This window comes from Ctenocephalides felis, unplaced genomic scaffold (assembly GCF_003426905.1).
Source record: "Ctenocephalides felis isolate EL2017-DRISC unplaced genomic scaffold, ASM342690v1 CF-g0.4_SCAFFOLD_01886, whole genome shotgun sequence".
NCBI lineage: Eukaryota > Metazoa > Arthropoda > Insecta > Siphonaptera > Pulicidae > Ctenocephalides > Ctenocephalides felis.
In genome coordinates, this window is record NW_020538040.1 from 53759591 (window position 1) to 53780388 (window position 20798).

Consider the following 20798-nt stretch of genomic DNA (forward strand, 5'->3'; position numbering starts at 1 on the left):
ACTTGAAACTGTTTCTGAACCAGGATTGGTCACAGAATTCTTATTAGAGGAACAATTGACATGGTCCTAAATTTTCAAATAACATTTTATACTAATCAAAACATATGTTCCTAGAAATGATAGTTTTTGAACCAGGAAATGGCTACAAAATTCTTATTAGAAAATATTTGAAAATGGACCTAAATTTTAAAATAACATTTCTACTAACCACGTATATGTACCTTGAAACTGTTTCTTTGAACCAGGAATTGGTCACAGGAAATTCTTATTAGAGGAACAATTAGCATGATCCTAAAATTTTAAAATAACATTTACACTAATCAAACATATGTACTTAGAAACTGATAGTTTTTAATCCAGGGAATGGCACAAAATCTTATTAGAGAATTATTTGAAATGGTCCTAAATTTTAAAATAGCATATCTACTAAACCACACATATGTAACTTGAAACTGTTTCTGAACCAGGAATTAGTCACAGAAATTCTTATTAGAGGAACAATTGGCATGGTCCTAAATTTCAAAATAACATTTTATACTAATCAAAACATATGTTCCTAGAAACTGATAGTTTTTGAACCAGGAAATGGCTACAAAAATTCTTATTACAGAAATATTTGAAATGGTCCTAAATTTAAATTACGTTTTATACTGAGCAGAACATATATGCATCTAGAAACTAATTGTTTCTACTAGAAACCAGGAATTTGTTACAACATTTCTCATTAGAGCAACGTTTGAAATAGTGCGCCGCTCATTGGCTCATTGTTCAGAAACATGTTTAATGCTAATGCTACTATCTTAACAGTGGTTTGCCGAGCGGCATTAAGCGGCAATCGGCATGTTCATTTCATTGTGTTAGTATCTCTATCAGATATAGTCGTTTTTAATTCTCACGTGTTATAGAGCTTATTAAGTTCGGTGTTTATAATTTTATAAATTCTACAATATTTTCTGTTTTTGCGCAATAACATAACCCTAATCTTGAAATTGGTAAAGTTCGACAACTAAGCATAATCAAACTATTAAACGTTCTTTTCGTTTTCGCAACATAACCTTTATTATTTTAACCTGCAAAGTGGCTGAATAATATTAAATACATAATAACTAATAATAATAACTAATACGTTTTCGGTAACTTAATGTTAAATTAAAGTTTTTATTTTGTTTGTGGTTTTATGACAATGTGCGGGTGAGTAGTATTTGTACGATAGTTTTAGGCACATCTTGTGTGCAATAATTTGAGTTCTAATGTTCGTCATTTTTTTCAGGTTTAAAAATGATATTATTTAAACGCTTAGTTTAGTCATTCTTGACAAAATGTGTGTTGGAGATCATAGTGTTTCCTAACGAGCGGGTTTTTTAATATAGAGGTAACTGCTTTCAAAATAAAATGTTTTACTTGATGCCTAATTCTGATTCTCATCCAATCCCATTTATATTACAGTGATACAATACACGTGCTCGACCTTTTGCTGTCTCCTGTTACTGAATTGTGAATGTCATTTGATATGTAAGTGTGAATTTTTTTTTTGTTATACATTTGATATGGTTTTGAAGTGCTGGACTCATGTTTGTGTGTGGCATTCATAACATTGTAATTTTTTTTCATCACATAGCCCATTTATGTAACCACATACTCACTATTCAATGATACTATAGAAAAGTTTTTTTTTATTGCTCATCAAATTATAAATGTGCAGTAAAAAAAATACTTGAAAGATTTATTTGAAAATAATTTTTGTTACAAATATACTGTTTGTATGAAGAAGGTGTAGCAATAATGTTTAATTTGAATATGCTAAAATCAATTTTGAAAAGTAATCTTTACTTCAACTAGTGTAATAAATTACATCTGCGGGCATATGTGATTTATGCATGAAAAACTTTTATGCTGGTTTGGCAGAATAATTTCTATTATTACTCTATTAATTACAACATTCAATCCATATGCATGATAACATTTAATAGTTTACTTTTTGTCTTATTTAATAACCAAAACTTTCTATTATATTCAAATAATATCATAATAATTATTTTGTTTCTGCGTTTCACTTCTTATAACATTGTGATGGAGAACATTATTTTTTGCACAACTTTATTTCTGTGTGTGTTATGAATTCATGATTTCTAACTACTTATTTGAAATGATTTTTAAAGTTTGTTTTTGTTGTTGGTGTTTAATTGAAATGATGCTTGGTCCATGTCGTTATAAAATTTTCTATATTTGTTAGCATATTTTTTTGATTTTTGGTTTGTTGTTTGATTTAGTTTGTTCATGGCACATAAAAAAATAAAATGATTGCTAGATGCAGTAGTATCTGAACAATTATCTACTGCAGATTACTCTTAGTGCAGAATACTATATAGATCATGTTTTTATACCAGAATGAATTTTCTATAAGAAGTGCATTTAGTTTTACGATCACATAGAATACACCCACTACATACACCTACTACATGAAAATATCTGCTTACTAATTAGGAGAGTCAAAGGCTGGTAAAAGTGATTCAGATTCAATAGGTTGATTTTTTTTATATTTGTGCACAGTATATCTGTGCACACTATATATGTTTTTGTTGTGAGGTAGACTAATTTTGATTTAGGTTTTGCACATTTATAGTGGATATTTTTTTTAAACCAGGAATTCCTATATTTGAAAGTAATTATATCGTTTCACTTCATTGGTAAATTGAAGTTAACATAATTTTCGTTGAAAACAAAAATCTATGTATTGCTGCCAGAACTTCTACCTTTTATAGAGCGCGCATGGCTGTAACTGTTCCTTACATTAAACCAAAATCTTGAAATTTGTGCTGTAATCCTTGTTTTTGATTTACTGAAGTGGTCATGATGTTCATTATAGGAATATTGTATATTTTTATGCAAATGGCTTGGAAGTGAATTTTAGTTTACATCTAGAAATTGGATGGCAGTTAGAGGATGTTTCTGATAAGTTGTAAAAGTTCCACTTAAAAAACAACATTTTATTCATATTTTGCTTGCATTATGATAATTATTTATTTTGGTCATAACTCAAAATGCAATATATTATTTAAAAACATTTGCATATTGCATGCAAGATAATTTTAACAACTAACATTTTTTATGCCTACTGTTAACAAAGAACTACATTATCATTCCGCCTTTGGAATTTATTATACATAAATCTGAAAGAAAATTCTAACATCTAGAAAGTGGATGGTAGTTAGAGGATGTTTCTGATAAATTTTAAAAGTTCCTCTTAAAAACCAACATTTTATTCATATATTGCTTGTGCTTTATGATAATTATTTATTTTGGTCATAACCCGAAATGCAATATATTATTTAAAAACATTTGCATATTGCATGCAAGATAATTTTAACAACTAACATTTTTTATGCCTACTGTTAACAAAAGAACTACATTATCATTCCGCCTTTGGAATTTATTATACATAAATCTGAAAGAAAATTCTAACATCTAGAAAGTGGATGGTAGTTAGAGGATGTTTCTGATAAATTTTAAAAGTTCCTCTTAAAAACCAACATTTTATTCATATATTGCTTGTGCTTTATGATAATTATTTATTTTGGTCATAACCCGAAATGCAATATATTATTTAAAAACATTTGCATATTGCATGCAAGATAATTTTAACAACTAACAGTTTTTATGCCTACTGTTAACAAAAGAACTACTTTATCATTCCGCCTTTGGAATTTATTATACATAAATCTATCTATCATATCTACATTGCTTTTTCATTTTTGCTATAAATTGTACTTGGATAACTCATTGTGGTCTGTATGACTGTAGAATGAATGTCTTCGATAAATGAGAAGTATAATGCAGAGTATAGTTCTAAACTTCTTTTTATAATTGCTTGGTATTTATGATTATCAAGGTTAATGAATTTCTCAAGTGAAAGTATTTATATTATTTAACTTTTTTATTTTTTTTCAATTAATTACTACCCTCAATTAGTTTAAATGTCAATTTCTGTATTCAGGCTATTTGGTAAAGAATTTTACTGTGCTTTTTTTTACATTATCTGTGATCTTTTGGTGATCAACTTCTTATACTGTGTGGTATAATAGATTTGAATTCTGATAAATTTAGGCTGTAAGTATCTTAACTATGAATGTAAATATTTTTGTTTTGCCTATGAAAATTGCTTTTCTAATGAGTGATTTTATTATTAGGACTTTCTATAAGTCTGACATTGAACTCTGAAAATATAAATAATATAAAATAATACATAGTCTGATTATCATTATTTACAATTTCTCTTTATTATGTACAATTTCTCTTCATTATTATTCACAATTTTTATTATCAACAAGTCACATAGGTCTATTAAAATAGTATAAAATATATATTCCAGGTTACTATACATATAAAACTCATTATTTGCTTTTAATAATTCAAGTAAAACTTATAAATTATGTCATAAATTAATTTTTAATTCTATACTAGTTATGGTAAAATTATATACAATTCATCATAATCTAAAAATTTTTATTTACAATTTAGTTGACCCCAAATATTTCATCTTCGATTTTTACATATTCTATTATGAAATTGGGTCCATTTAATTCAAAACTGCTATCTACAATATTATTTTCTAATATGGCCCTGGGCTACTGTGTCCCAATTATTATTTCAGGTTCATCGGCCTCATTTTGTAATAGAACCATCTTTTCATCTGAACTATCAGCACTTTCAGATGTAATGGATTGTGTGCAAGTAGCCGCTTCCTGCAATTAAAATTTCAGTTTGAATCATTTTTTGTGAAAAATCCTTTTTGTATTTTTTATTTCTTTTTATAATGCTCTCAAGATCTGTGGGACTTAGAAAATATTATTAATTTATCTACTCCAAATAAATTAATTGAAATGAACTATAAAAAAATGATACTGCATAATTCTTTATAAATGTACCTAAATGAAGCATGCAAATCCCTGATTTACTTTACTAAATAAATAATAATTTAATGTAAAAAAAATCAAAACATAAAACCAAAGCTGACCTGAACTATTTCTACTTGTTTAAATGTAAAATGTTGCTGTTGTGGATTATAATCAGACATCCACATTTCTTTCTTCGATAATATTTGAGATTCTGTTGACTGGGAACCTTTCAATTCGACTTCGGTAGCTTCTTCCATTATATCAAGCTTTATTAAAGAAGAACACTTTATTTAATTTTTGATTTCATGACTTTATGCATGTATATGTATATACACTTGCACATTTAGGGTGTTGCGATGAACATATTTATGCTTCAATAGATTATTTATTCGATGAGTATTAAGCCATCTCTGTGTAACATACATATTATCTCAAAACCATGAACGTTTTTCTTAAACTTCTTGGAAATAATATTATAAAACGATTTAAAATTGTTTTGCATTAGGCTTTTACACCTTTTCACTTACTTTTATCTGCCACAAGAAAATTTTGTGAAATTACTTAATATTTATTAACAAATAAAGTCATCATACTTACAGTTATTCTTTGCTTCTGATGAGTCTTGATGTGTTTTGATAAATGATCAGACCTCATGAACTTTTTATTGCATTCAGGACATTGGAATCGTTTTTCACCTGTGTGAGTCCTTCTGTGCCTTTGTAGTTCATCAGACCTTGTAAATCTGAATAAGAAACTTGTCAAGTAATTTTTCACTATAAAATAAAATAGACGTATGAAAAATAAATATCACCTTCTACCACATAAAAGCCAAGAGCAAACAAAAGGTCGTTCTCCTGTATGCCAGCGCAGATGAGCCCTAAGATGTGAAGTTTTGCCATATATTTTATTACAGCCTTGTATGTGGCATATATGTTGTCGTTTTCTATCAGTATGCCTGGAAATAGAAATCATATTTTCAAATCTTCTATGGGTAATTAAATGTGGGGACTGACTGACGTAACATGGTGTCATGGTATACATTTTATTTTTTTTATATATTAATTTTATTTATAAATTTAAATATTTCAAACTTATATTCTTTATCATGATAGCTTTATAAATGCAAAAGGAATACTAAAATAATATTCCACTTCAGATTTATATCAATGTTATGCAGAGAAATGTTTACAATAGTTGCAATGCCTTGCTTTCTTCGTGAAATACATTAATTAAAAAAAGATAATCGTTATCTATGTAAATTGTTCCAAATGCAATTCAGATTTAGTTTAATATTTGTATGGTCAGTGTAGCAGAACTTCGCGAATATGATTTAATAACTCAAGTGCCATTTTGATGTCAGTTATCGTAACACCTGCCTGAATGCAAAGTATGGCTATAATTGAAGACCTTATTTTGCATACATGTGGGCGTTAAGTTAAGCTTATTTCACCACTCCATTGATATTTTTCAATTTTGTAATACTACTTGTCATAGTACCCATGTAGATGCAAAGTAAGGCTAGCGAATAAGACCTTATTTTGCATTCATATGGGCATCATGTTAAGATCGATAGATATCTATTTACTTTTTCCCCAAAATTAAGTTAAACAATCTGTGTAATATATTTTCTTCTTAATTAAAATTGATAAACATTCAAAGCTGCTTTAATTTCCACATTGTGGACAAATTTCATGTGAATAATCTTAAATATGAATAAATTCTGGAAAGTCTACATATAAATTGTTTTCAATTTTGAAATAATTTCAAACAATTTGGAATATTTTACATTTTTGAAATATAACATTTTTTGCAAATACGTATCTATCATTATTGAAGAAACGTGAAAGATTCTTTGAAAATAATATATGCTGATAATTTTATAAGCTAATTCAAAAGCTGAATACGCTATAGGAAAAAAATCAAAATTATAGTTTTATACCCTTTCCGTTATTAACTTCCTAAGGGAGAAGTTTATTTTCGCGAAAAAATCCGATTTGCTAATTTTATGTTTTCTCGCCTTTTCAAGACATTCTGAATCGAAAAAGAACATATTTGAAAAAGGTTGCGTGTGTGTATGTGTGTACCGTTTTTTGTTCAATAATGTATTATTAGGATTAGCTATAAATCGCTATAACAATTATTATTTTTCTACGGAAATTTAAATGTGTACGATAAAGAGATTAATTATTTGAAAGGTTAGCTAAAAAACAGTTTAGCTATTTGACAAGGCAAGACTAAAAGTAACAAATGAGGTTTCCGTGTCATGATCGGCTACATGAGTGCAATGTAAGACTAGAATTATGATTCTACATTTACATGATTCTGCATTTGTATGGCTGCTTTTGTTCGAGGTTTATTAAGCATTGAATTTTAAACATGATTATGAATATGTATAGCTCTTGTAATGTGGAAGTCCATAATGGAAAAGTGAAGTGAAACGCGCAATAGAGAAAGTGTCTTAACATGATATGACTACTATACTATACACAAATGCAAAGTATGGCTCTACATAAGACTCTATTTTGCATTTGTGCAGTTGATTATGTTAACTGGCAATGTCAATTTAAGAAAGTTTTTTGTGTTACATTCTTCCCTGAATTATTTATAATTCCATGGTAATCTAGTAACTTGAGATTGAAAATAGTGAACTCCAATCCTACATTTTCTTTTGATTAAATTAAACATAATTTGTAAACTATAGCTGTGAAAGGCAAATATTTTATGTTAGTTCTATGAAGGCTATAAACATATAGAAAGATCATATATAATAAAATTTCTTCTATTATAACTGCACAATAATAACCTGCTTAGATTCTTTTTGATTATAATATAAAACATAAGGCAAGACATGTTGTGTCCTTGTGTGCAATGACTAGTGGTTATAATTGTGTTTCTTACCCATTGTAAAGTCAAAGAATTGTGATAAGTTAACATATCTGAGGTCTGATAGTGGGGTTAATGAACTTACTTATGAAATACTACTTCAGTACAATGCTTGTTAGTGACTTACCGTTCCCCATCTCTGCAATTAGGACAGGTACAAGCAACCCTTCGTAACCTTGGTTTAGGAGTGGGATTATCAGGGTCATCAGTAGCTCCAATATTTTGTGATGGCGAGTTCATATTTCCTGAGTTTGAAATAGGTGGTGAATTACTGGCCGTTGTGACTATTTGCCATTTTGTTGGGTCATTAGGATCTTGTTGTATTTGTTGTCCAGCTGTAATTCATAATTAATAAATTAAATATAAATTTAAAATAAGTTCTAATTGTCATAAATATTCCTACATAATCTTTTCACAGTTATTTTCTTATTCCAAAGCAGGTTTTCAAATGCTTGTCTAATTCAGTTGAAGAAAAATAATTTTTTAATTTTCCATATTCAAATCCAAAATTTTAAACATTGCAAACAAAAAAAATCTAAAGTCAAAACAATGTGTTTGTTTTCATGTCAATCATTTATGCTGTAGTCATTAACTAAAAATTGAAATTATTTGGAAATATTTGGAATCCATCAAACAATGACATCTGAACAATTTACAAAAATTTTAAAATAATTGTGTTATTTTGGTTCTATGTATATTCTTTTTTTTTTTTTTTTTAATATATACCCACTTATTATTTGCGGTTTTGTTTCGTGTGCAATGGAATGTGTGTTCTGTTGCCCTTGTAATGATGCTAAACCTAATTGAGATTGAGCACCCAGACTTAAGGCGTTTGCTGGTATGACTTGTACATTACCAATTCCGGGAATGTTTTGCACTGGTATTGATTGCAGAGCGGATAAATTGGGCACCTGTATAAAATTTAATAAGTCATAAGCATAAATAAGGTCATAAGGTAAAAGGTGATAAAAAAAAATAGCAAATTCTTAAACTTATAATTCTTCGTTGACAAGTTTGTCTTTAAAGGAATCATTTCTTAATATTGATTCAAAGAACATACCTGTATAATATTTGCTCCAGATCTCAATTGCCCAATATTTATACCATTTCCTGGGACAACAGTTAATTGCTGACCATTGGGCCCAGTTATAGTGATTGGTTGACTTTGGTTTTGTAATAAATTTGCTGTCTGTGAATCTGTAGTGATTGAAGTGTTCAGAGAACTAGGAGCTGAGACAGTCTGTAAAATTTTTATGTTGATTAACACACGGAAACCTAATACTTTTTATAATCTAAAAAAAATTACTGAGTAACTGAGTGATTTATAATATTATGCTTTTATGGAATAGCATAAATCATATTACCTATGATTAAATTTATTCAATTACCTGCGTTGATGAAGTCGGGGCGGTGCTATTCCACGATGTGGATGTGTTAGCCGCGTTATTATTCGCCGTGGCAATTTGGGACAGAACACTTTGTTGAGATTGATTAGCTTGAGCTTGAGCCTGTGCTTGAGCCTGTGCTTGGGCCTGTGCCTGTGCCTGTGCCTGAGCCTGAGCCTGAGCTTGAGCTTGAGCCTGTGCTTGAACTTGTGCAGCTTGCAAGCCAGCCAAAGACGTTAGTTGTATTTGTTGTATTTGTCCATTTGAATTAATGACATTTGCCACTTGTGACTATTGGAAACAAAAATTATTTAAAACAATTTATATTTACAAAGAACTATTTATATATGTACAAACTTATTAAGATTATCTAAATTTATAAATGTATCAAATAAACTGATGCAAATTTAAGTAGAAAATCTAAATAAGCTTCATTAACTTCCCGAAGGAGAAGTTTATGTTTTCATAAAAAAATCCGATTCTCTAATTTTATGTTTTCTCGACGTTTCAAGCCATTCTGAATCGAATGAGACCAAATTTGGAAAAAGTATGTGTGTGTGTGTGTGTGTGTGTGTGTGTGTGTGTGTGTGTATGTGTGTGTGAACAGATTTTTTGCCGTAAATCGACGTTTTCTCGAAAACGGCTGGGCCGATTCCAAAAATTTAAAAGCCATTCGATGCATCTCGACGAGGACTATCGTTTGTCAGTTTTGTGGGACGATCGGCCGAGACGTTTCTTTATAAATAGCAGAAAAGTGAAAAATTTTTCGTGCACGTTTTAGCCCGCAATTCTGAACCGATTAAGAAAATTCAAAAACCGTTCGAAAGATATTGATTGGGAATCGTGCTGATTAGTTTTTGGTAGAGATCGGCCGGGCCGTTTTCTTGTAATAAAGTTTAAAAAAAAAAATTTCGACGATTTTCATGATTATTTTTTGACGGTAGATACCATAGTCTTCTAGATCATACTAAAATACTACGGCCCTACGACAACTGGTTCAGCTTTAAAAATTCGTCAAAGTTTGCAAAAATCAGTATGGTCTTTTTGGCATTTGTCAAAATTAGACTTTTGATCGACGTTTTCTCAAAAACGCCTGAACCGATTTTAGAAATTTAAAAGCCATTTGATGTATTTCTGTGAGGACTATCGTTTGTCAGTTTTGTGCAACGATCTGCCAAGCCGTTTCTTTGTAATTTGAAAAAAACTTTTCGTCCACATTTAAGCTCAATCCTACCGAACGATTTTAAAAAATCAAAAACTGTTCGAAAGATATTAGTTGGGAATGATACTGATTAATTTTAGGTGAAAATCTACCGAGCCGTTTTCTTGTAATTAACTGTTGAAAAAAAGTGTTAAATTTTCGTCGACATTTAAGCTCACCCTACCGAACCGATTTAAAAATATCAAAAACTGTTCGAAAGATATTAGTTGGGAATGATACTGATTAATTTTAGGTGAAAATCTATCGAGCCGTTTTCTTGTAATTAACTGTTGAAAAAAAGTGTTAAATTTTCGTCGACATTTAAGCTCATCCTACCGAACCGATTTTAAAATATCGAAAACTGTTCGGAAGATATTAGTTGGGAATGGTACTGATTAATTTTAGGTGAAAATCTACCGAGCCGTTTTCTTGTAATTAACTGTTGAAAAAAAAATTTAAGCCGATTTTCATGGAATTTTTTTTGGCGATATACATCATGGTCTTATAGAACTTACTGTAATATTACGGCCTAACGACAAGTAGTTTAATTTTAAAAATTCGTCAAAGTTTGCTAAAATTATTATCGTTTTTTTAAAGTAGGATTAATGAAGTATATTATTTACACATTTTTTTTGATTAAGTCGATTATTTACACATTTCGGGAAGTTCATGTAACTTGCCTCAAGGCTAAATACCAAACCAACTAGTTAGTTGACAAAGCATTGATAGAAGAAACTTCCAATGTTATTATATAAAATTTTGACAAACCTGTGCTGCTAACTGCGGTATTATTTGCATCTGCGGTTGCACTAGACCAGGAATTCCAGCAAACGCTTGCAATGGGAAATGGACGGTCTGCAAAACTGTTTGCCCGTTAGGCGTGCTCACAGGAACTTGTACCGGTATTGTTTGGGCAGCCATCGCATTAGCGAACTGCACTACTTGAGGCATAGGAGATCGTACCGAAACATTTTGGCCTGAGGAGTAAATTGTTCTTCAATCAATACTGGTGCTGATAAAAAATGAAAGCGCGAAATCTATTCTAGGCAAAAACATCAAGAATAAACAAAAGCAACATCAATATTATGTCAGGGGCCGATATATGCCAACTACTAAAACCTTAAAATAGTTTATATTTCATACATTTTAGTATGTTCAATGCACGTGTCGTTACGGTGATGGAATCGATTCTATCATACTATTTTAATAAAATATAAGCCATTTTAAAGGATTTTCTTTTGTTTGAAAGCATGTAATATGAATTATCGACACTGAGACATCAAAATGAGCATATTTGTTCCAATTTCTCAACACTTTTCTTGTCGTGACTATAAAAAAATATCAATCAAACAAAAAAGTTAACGCGGCGGTTTTATTCGAACTGGTCTAATCTACAACAGCTAATGCAACATAATTATTGTCAATTACACAATTATTAGATAAAGCATTTTTTTCATTTTGTGTTGCGGGTCTAATCGGCCAATTTAAATATAGAAGAGTAAACTATTGTTTTTAATAATGAAAATGATTTAATATTCAAAATTATCATCATTATTGCATTATGTATTTTTTTTGTGATAAAATATTTGATCAAGAATTCCGCTCCCATATTTTTTATTGTAATTGAAGTCAAAGTTACGTTACGTTAAGTTATATGATATATTGAATATTTAATTGAAAATCTTGTAACAAAAAGCACAACTCTCAAATTTTGTTAGGCATTTAAAAATTATTAATACGATTTTGGCGTACATTCATGATAATTTTTCAAGAACAAGTTTCAAAATTTTGTCCTATAATATATTTTAAGAAAATTAGTTTGATACATATTGGGTGATTCTTATTCCAAACCAAATTAATAAGCCCACATAACCAGTCCCAAGAAGCAATGTGAGATAAGCTGTGGAAAGCAAAAAGCAATAAGGGGTTGTTCTTCTCTTCTTTTTACCTGAGCTTTCTAATTTGGCAGTGTCTTTATTGGCAGTACTACTATTGTTACTCTGTTGCGAATTTTGTTGTACAGGACTCTGGATTTGAATATTTGTCCCAGGTATAGTTATTGTAGTTCCTCCTCCTGAAGTATTATTCTGTTGCTGCTGTTGTCCGGAGTTAGTTGATGTGTTCAAACCTGGTATCGTAATATTACCTCCTGGGAAAGCTATTCCTTGAGACCCGCTTAGCGGAATCTGAATGTTGGTGCCGGGTATTGTTATGATTGCAGGGTTAGAAGCAGCTTAAAGGAAGAGAAATGCACAAAATACAGAATGACCGCATGTGTTAGTTGGTGTTAGTAAAGGGTGCAGCGGTATTTGCACACTTTTTGCTTCCTGATGTATTTGTCGTGGACTTCTAATCGATTTGCCGTGGATTTTTAATCTAATTTTTTTTTCTCTTTTAAATGATACGGTACTCCTAAAGTTATGTTAGGGAAGAAAATCACTCTGGTCTAAGATGGCTCTCAAGTCATGTATTTGATTATATTCAATATAATAGAATCAGAATCTTAAGTACGCCTTAATCAATAAAATTACAAACAGTAATTGCTATAACCAAATGACAATCCCGCGAGTAAGAATTTTCAGAATACATTGCGCGGTCATAAAGATAACAAATACATCAGAAAGTTTGATTAGAGTAGAAATACAATAAATAATATTAAGGAAAATATTAGCTGGGGTATCACCATGTACCAACATCAGTTTCTGAAATTCATTTTTTGATTGATGAAAATATTATCTACTTGTCACACCCCAACTCTAAGCTCATATTAGAATATTACTGTTTAAATTTGAATTGAACTAAATGTGAATTTTTTAAATGTGAACAACCAACGAATATCAAACACATTACATGGCTAGAATCAATAGAAGCGATAGAAATAATAGTTCAACCAAAACCAGACAATCTAATAAACCGATTACCATTTGAGTTTTATAAACGACATGAAAGAGTTTTTCGTAATCAAAACTAAAGAATCAAAATAGTTTATTTACCATTCGGTAATTGGACGGTCTGGGCAGTCATTCCTTGTAGCAAATTCGCAGGTAGCACAGTGCCTTGCGGTGTTCTAATTATTTGGCCCGCCGGTGTCAATAATGCTTGCTGACCGCCTATTTGTATCGTCTGAAAGATTGTATACGTATTTCATATTTGGTTATTTATTTCAGATAAATACAAAATTTGAAATATCAAAATTGAACCATTTCAACTTCGGTGAATTGTAAATGTTAATCAAGTACAGCAGAACGAAAAAAAAAATTACAAGTACATAATATCAGCAATAATACCAGTGCGCTACATTTATATATGATTCTTCGAGTAGAAGCAACCTGTTCGTATGACTTGATGGATTTTAAACCAACAACATATGCATTTTTTACGTGCGATTTAATTTCATTTCACAAATTACCTGAGCTGCATTGGCCATTGAGACGGGAATATAAATTGCTTCTTGGCCGTCTACTGTGACAGTTTGTATCGGCTGCATTACACTATAAGCTAGATTAGGAGCTCCTGAAGATAATATTTGGCCACCCTAATAACGTTAAAAAAATAACTAGATGATCATTTGAGGTAGAGGTAGATATTGAAACTAAAATTATATAAAGTTTATGCTTAATGATTCGAGAGTATTAGATGTACCTGCATGAATTGTGGTGACATCGATTGGACCTGCAGTACTTGTTGCCCCTGAGGTGTCATAAATGATTTCACTGGTGTAGTTTGTGCTTGAGCTTGGACTTGGGATGCCTCTAATTGATTCAAGCCGCCGGGCAAAAAGCTTTGTAACTGTTGTAATGTTATAACCTGAAATTTTTTATAGCATTATATATACAATACAAAAATCTTGCATACTAGATTAACGTCTTTTCTCAATAAATATAATATTTTGTTCAAGAATCAGCACGGTTTCCGAAAGAACCATTCTACTTCCCACTCGATTTATAATTTAGTTCATAACATCATTGACTCCTTCGAAGAAGCCACATATTGTACTGCAATATTTTGCGATCTGTCTAAAGCTTTTGATAGTATTTCTCATCAAAGACTTCTTGACAAATTAGAAAATTATGGTATTCGCGGACGTTCGCTCAAACGATTTGAATCTTACCTGTCTAATCGAACACAAAGCGTTTACTTAAATAACGATCACGAGCAAATAATTTCGGATAAATTGTCAAGTACATTGGGTGTGCCCCAAGTATCAATTTTAGGGCCTCTCTTATTTCTCATATATATAAATGATTTACCTTATTGTACACTTTGTGATTTTATTCTTTTTGCGGATGATACCAGCGTTTTCATCAAGGCCAAATCTCTTGATGAATTACAACATAAATTAAGCGTGGTTATGTCACAAATAGCGAAATGGTTTTGTGAAAATAATCTAGTCCTCAATAATGATAAGACCCAAATCATATCTTTTTGTACAAAAAATCGTTTATCCAATATATTACTTCTTTAACCATCAATAATTCAGCATATAATTTTTCGCAAGTATCAAAGTTTCTTGGTATCCATATTAATAATCATTTAAAATGATCTGATCATATCTCTATCTCACTATCACCAACTTTATCTAGAACATGTTTCATGTTGCGCACCCTAAAACCCAGACTTGGTTTAAATTGCTTACTTTCAGTTTATTATAGCAACTTTTATTCTCACGTTTCATACGACATCCAATTCTGGGGTTTTTCATCCGAACTAATTAAAATATTTAGGCTTCAGAAAAGAGCTATTCGAATAATTTTTTCCTTGCCCAGTAAAGCCTCCTGCAGACCCATATTTAAAAAATACAATATTCTAACTGTCCCATGCATTTTTCTGCTGGTAACATTAAGTTTCATCAAAAACAATTCGAAACTTTTTGATATGGCTTCGTCCTCCTCAAACTACAACACTAGACACAAACTTATTAAGGCGCTCACATATAAATTAGCCCAGCTCTTTCAATACGATCGACGGTTTAGGTATTCAGCTTATGAATAAACTTCCACTCAATATGTGAAACTTAGACAGCAAAAAATTTCATGCTTCCCTAGTTAAACTTTTTAAAGAATTAGCTTTTTATGACATTACTGAATTTTCTCAATTTGATTTCAATAACTATTTTCTTGCATAATCCTTATCCTTTATCTATGTAGTCTGACCATTTGATCGCCTGTACAACCATATTTCTTTTATTGCTATTTTATTAATTTAAATTTTTTACGGTTTTAAATGATTCTAACTTTCAACCTTGTGCAAGAATTTTGAGCTTGACTGGTGGTCAAATAGACTTTAATATGCTGAACTTTATGATGAACATTGTATTTAATGTTCCAATGCTTTTTTTCAGCTCTTTTTTTTTCAGAAGCGAAATTCGTGCAGCTACTATGATTATTATAAAATTACTATCCTTTTAATATTACTATGAATAAGCTTGACAAGAGCCTGAAATAATATCTATTATTATTGATTACGGCTTGCTTATGAATAAATAAATAAATATATTTTCTATATATCGTTAACATTTTGTTTACAACGAAGTTTCAAAGGTTTCAAAAAGATGTCAAATAAGTAATACGAATTTCAAGAATCAGCTTATTTCGCGAAAAAAACCAAAAGAATTTTTGTTTGGTCTACGATTATCGCTGTTCAATTTGATTTGATTTGTCCGCATGCACCACAATCGGTTGTTGTCACATATGAATGTTTGTGTTGGTTAAAATTTTATATTTCTCGAACATAGGCCTGCAAGGCTTTCGAGAGACCTTCAATCGCTCTCACTGCGCTGTTCTGCATATCCTTAATTTTGGTTACATCCGGAGACTCCTGGCTAATAAATGACTATGGAAAATAGCAAAGTAGGTTTCTCTGGCACACTTCTAATTTATTATTGTAAGAGTCAGTGGCGGATCCAGGGAGAGGTCATGACCCCCCCCCCCTGAGTTTGACTTAAGACTTACATAGAACACAAATTCAGCAATAAAAATTTTTCATAATGATTTTATTTATGTATTTTGTTACCAAACACATTCTATAAATTCAATATGTAACTTATTATAGACAAACGGCGGAGTCAAAGGCTCCTAAAATTTAAAGATTTTTTAACCGTATTGCGAATATATGTTCTATACATAATTTAATTATGTGACTCCCTCCTAGCGCCAAAGCTAGATCCGCCAATGGTAAGAGTCGGCACATAGAAAAGCAATATGGAAAAATGGAAGCCTGATACAAGTACTGAATGATGCGAATTAGATTACTTGTGGCACCCAGTTATTATAACAAATCGCTACATATTAATTTAATATTAGAAGCAAAAGTATTCTATGAAATTTAGAAAAATCCATCTATCAAACTAGAAAATGAGATTACATTATTCGAGTTTATTAAGAGTAATTTAGTTGACCGGTTCAAAATGAAATATAAATATAATTATATCAACTATAATTTTCAGGAATAGACCAAAAAGTTATGCAATTGATAGATTTGAAAAAAATTATTTCAACAAAATGTTATTTGAAATGGCAAATTTAATTTAATGTCGTCGTTTCTTAGTAATCCTCTGTTATCTTTAAGAACAAAAATTAGGTAGCAATATATACTTATCTATGCCTACATACTTCAGATAGTAAGGAAATCTAGGCAGGCATGTGCCAAGTTAAGTTCATCATATAATAATAGCTTTAAAGCAAATTGTTGCAACCTCCGGATTTCTAAATAATTTTGATATTACAGTTAAAATATTGTGTTTATAATATAAATTATAAGGAGGACATAAGATGATGCTGTGGGTTTATTTAATAAAATATTGCCATTGATTTTAAAATTGCTGTTTTCATTTAGAATTATTAGAACAATTTAAAGAAATAATTAAAATATTTTAAAATTTGTCAATTTTCTTCGTGAAAAAAATAGAATTAGAAGTACGAAGTAAGGTAAAATAAACCAATGTATTTAAAATTAAAAAAAAATGAAATGCTTGAACTTTTTGGAATCCTGAATATTATAAAAATCAATTTTAGTCCGATAGTGAAAGTAATATAAATTGATAGCATGTTCAAATTGTTTTCATGGTGCGGTTCGTAACGATAAATCCAGGCACGTTTTGAATATCCAAAATAAAAAAAAAATCCATTTGAAAAGTTAATTCCTTTGTTTAAAGTATAGAGCGTTTTGAACATTTTCAATGTTGGTAGAAATTTAATAATACATATTATTGCAATCTCTTGAATGTTTCATAATGATCATTTTTGATCAGCAAATGACTTGATCAAAAAACTATTAGCCTCTTTCAAAGAGTGTACAAATTTATTTTTTCTACTTTTCGGTTGATCGATCGCACTATGACGTATGAAAATTAAAGTACATAACATTGTAAACCAGCATTGTTTTCAATAATTTCATTTGTGAGCAATTGAAATATTTTCTTATCACTGAATCTTATCTTCATTTCATTAGTAATGCATAATTAAAACACTGTACTCTGCATTCGAATCGTAATAAATAATTTTGATTGTAAGCATTAATACATAACGCGAATTTCTCGTTCAATTTCAAGATATAAATTTCTTTAATTTTCTAACCATGTTTATCTAAATTATTCAAACATTACCATTGTGAGTAGAAGATATGTTATGCAAACATGAGATAAGTGACTTCTCGCGATTATTGCAACCACGCGACACATACGCTTTATATTGCACAGTGTAAAGGAAATTAATGCGATAACATAATCATTAATTGGTAACAGTTATAAAATTCGTTACTAACTTTTTTTAATCAGGCTTTAGTTCGGGTTTAAACATACTATGACCCCTTTTGATCCTAAGATAGCTAGATTGTTCGGACTGTTTATGATTTTTAACGTGTGGTATAATAAAATATATATACAATTACAAGAAAATAACAGTTGAAGTAACCAAGCCCTTTTCTCACTTGACGGCCTTTTCTAGATTATAGATGTTCTTGGATCTGAGGACAATGAGCGGACAATTGATTTTTCTGATTGCATGAAAATTATTTTTTTATAAAAACATGTTTATTTGAACTTGTACATGAATATAGGGGTAGCCATAATACATTTTTAATAGAAGTAGTTGGTAATATCTTGTCAAGAATAACATTTATTATTACGAATAATTAGTAAAATTTTCCAATAATTATTGTAGCTAAGATCCTCGCTCAATATAAGGCATATATGAGGGGCCGTCCATCAATTACTTGGGGCCTCAAAGGAGGGGGTTGACTGAAAATCATAAAATATCACAAGGGAAAAGGTTTTTCAAGATATCGCGTGTATTTATTTTTTACCTGAGATTTTTCGTATGTGCTAAAAATACATGTGATGTTTGGTGGAGGAGAGGAATTTTAAATTCTCTCTTGGAAAACCAAGAGGAAGAGAGGGACGGTTAAAAAATGTTTGAAAAAAATTATTATTTCAAACTGGAGTAACTAAATATCGCGTCAAATTCATGATTTGCTGGTGATGAAAGGGCTTTTCGCACCGTGTAACAGTTATTTACAGTTACTAACTGGCATAATTCAAAGTGCGCTTGCACAAGAGAGACACAATCAAATGATAACATTCAACGTTGCTATTCGAATTTCAATTGCATTCTATTCATCAAATGAATTGTTGCATAAATATAAAATATAAACAATAAATATAAATTAATAACATTTGATATAAAAGTCTTGCATCCAACTGTGGCGTGATGTATGTCTTATCCGTTCGGTGAACGACCTTGTATGCTAGAACGAATTATAAAAGTTATTGAATGTGAATGGAAAGCATTTGTTCAAGAGTATATGTACATTATAGTTCGATACGTTGCGCTGGTTAGTTAGTGAGAGTGCTGGAGCAGCCAATCGATAGAGGTTGTCCGGATTTCGTGCGAGGTTAACCTAAATATTCCGACAATGAACGGTAAAACAGGTATGTTGCGTAAAAAATTGTTAGCATTGGCGAATAATGGTCAATAATTACAATAATTGGCAATTCTAATTGCGTTATTTTGCTCTACCATCTACTGTGTCTGCTCGGCATCAATGACTCTATTGTATTCTTGCCACTCGTGTTGCAGTGTTATGGTTTAGGTGTTATTTTATTTTGTTTAGTTTGTATTTTATAAAATACATAGTGAGTATTCGGTGTTATCTTTCATTGTTTTAATTATAAATTTATATATAAATTATGTGTGTGTGATATGTATAAATTTACTTGTGTTCGTTCATAAATTACTTTCGTTCGTAACATGGTAACCAAAAAGAATAACTAAAAACATTCACATAGTAATTTCACTCTTAATATTGTTTCTGGCCGTTTTGTAGCGATTACTCATTTCCTATTGTAATTTTATCAAAATAAACGTACACGATCGTTAACAACTGAAATAAAAGTATCTATTAAGGAAATGAAAACTATTTTTATAAAATGTATTAATTAAAGAAAAAAATCTATTAATGTTCAAGGAATGACTTGCAATTCTATATCATTAATATATAGTCACGTATACTGCAGTATAATTTGAACATTGAAGTATATAATATTTTTTGGTCAAAATAATATTTTATGCTTAATTATCAAAATAATTATTATCGCATTGATCCCTTTTATTATAATCTACGATATCATATTAAGAATCTATGATATCATATTAGGAAGTTATTTAGATCGTATCTGATTGCATTTAAGCAAAAACACAAATTATTATATGCAATATTAATTTCGCCGTATTGTAAAGGATATACAATTTTGTTAACGTTTGGTTTGCAATAACTCTTTGGATCATCTAAAGTTGATGGTTTAATCATCTCCCTAATATGCATGTAATGATAATAAAATCAACCTACTTGAAATAACAAATCTATTATTATTGGGTAACATTGTTTTATAGAGACGCTGCTATACGGAATAGTGAGTCGCCTAGTAGCGCTACTGAATGGACCCCGGCACAACATATTTTAAGATTTTTCATTCTTTCTCAATAAAAATGTATTTAAAAATGAAAAACTACATTTCTGAAGATCTCAATAGTTTGTGTCAGAATTATCAATAGACTCACAGTGATAAATCTTTAAGCAAGGGTCGACATACTACATGTCGTTTAAAGGCGACACTCGTACACACAGGTAGTCCTGTGAATGTCGCCTATAGGCGACTCTCAAAGCGGAGAAATGAGTCAAGTACATTTTAAGGACGGATTTTTTTGCATTAATAATGTGTTTTGCATTAATTATAATTTGCATTAATAATGGGGTTATGTCATAACATTAAATGTTGTAATTTCAGAAAATGGTGTGCAGCAGAGTTTAGCATTGATAAGGAACTCTCTGAAATCGAGTAGGATGGAGTTGGAAGGCACACATTTTGACGGAAGCCATCCGCATGTATTTGTAGTATTTGGAGCATCTGTAAGATTTTTTTCATTATTTTTTATGAAA

At 30.3% G+C, this 20798-nt stretch overlaps 1 protein-coding gene and 1 long non-coding RNA gene across 2 annotated transcripts; one reads left to right on the forward strand and one right to left on the reverse strand.

The window, feature by feature from the left end:
* Positions 1-908: 908 nt before the first annotated feature.
* LOC113377936 lies at positions 909-20748 on the forward strand. The gene is made up of 4 exons (XR_003367122.1): positions 909-1191; positions 1271-1372; positions 1447-1512; positions 20647-20748. It is a non-coding gene; the product is annotated as an uncharacterized LOC113377936 (long non-coding RNA).
* On the reverse strand, positions 4372-14119 carry LOC113377935 (transcription factor Sp4-like). Its single transcript, XM_026618398.1, has 11 exons — positions 14007-14119; positions 13774-13899; positions 13358-13487; positions 11133-11341; positions 9167-9454; positions 8839-9018; positions 8509-8689; positions 7906-8113; positions 5707-5850; positions 5493-5637; positions 4372-4742 (listed from the first exon to the last, which is right to left on the reverse strand). Exons 1-11 carry the CDS (start codon positions 14064-14066, stop codon positions 4626-4628), a joined length of 1788 nt encoding a protein of 595 aa, XP_026474183.1. The 5' UTR covers positions 14067-14119; the 3' UTR covers positions 4372-4625.
* Positions 20749-20798: the final 50 nt, after the last annotated feature.

Bases quoted from the DNA above. Each gene is read 5' to 3' on its own strand.
- LOC113377935 (XM_026618398.1), bottom strand. From the start codon at position 14,066: ATGACACCTCAGGGGCAACAAGTACTGCAGGTCCAATCGATGTCACCA. The intron at 13,488-13,773 runs GTAATTTGTGAA...ACAATCTTTCAG, and splicing joins CAATGGCCAATGCAGCTCAG to ACGATACAAATAGGCGGTCA. The intron at 11,342-13,357 runs GTAAATAAACTA...TTTACTCCTCAG, and splicing joins GACCGTCCAATTACCGAATG to GCCAAAATGTTTCGGTACGA.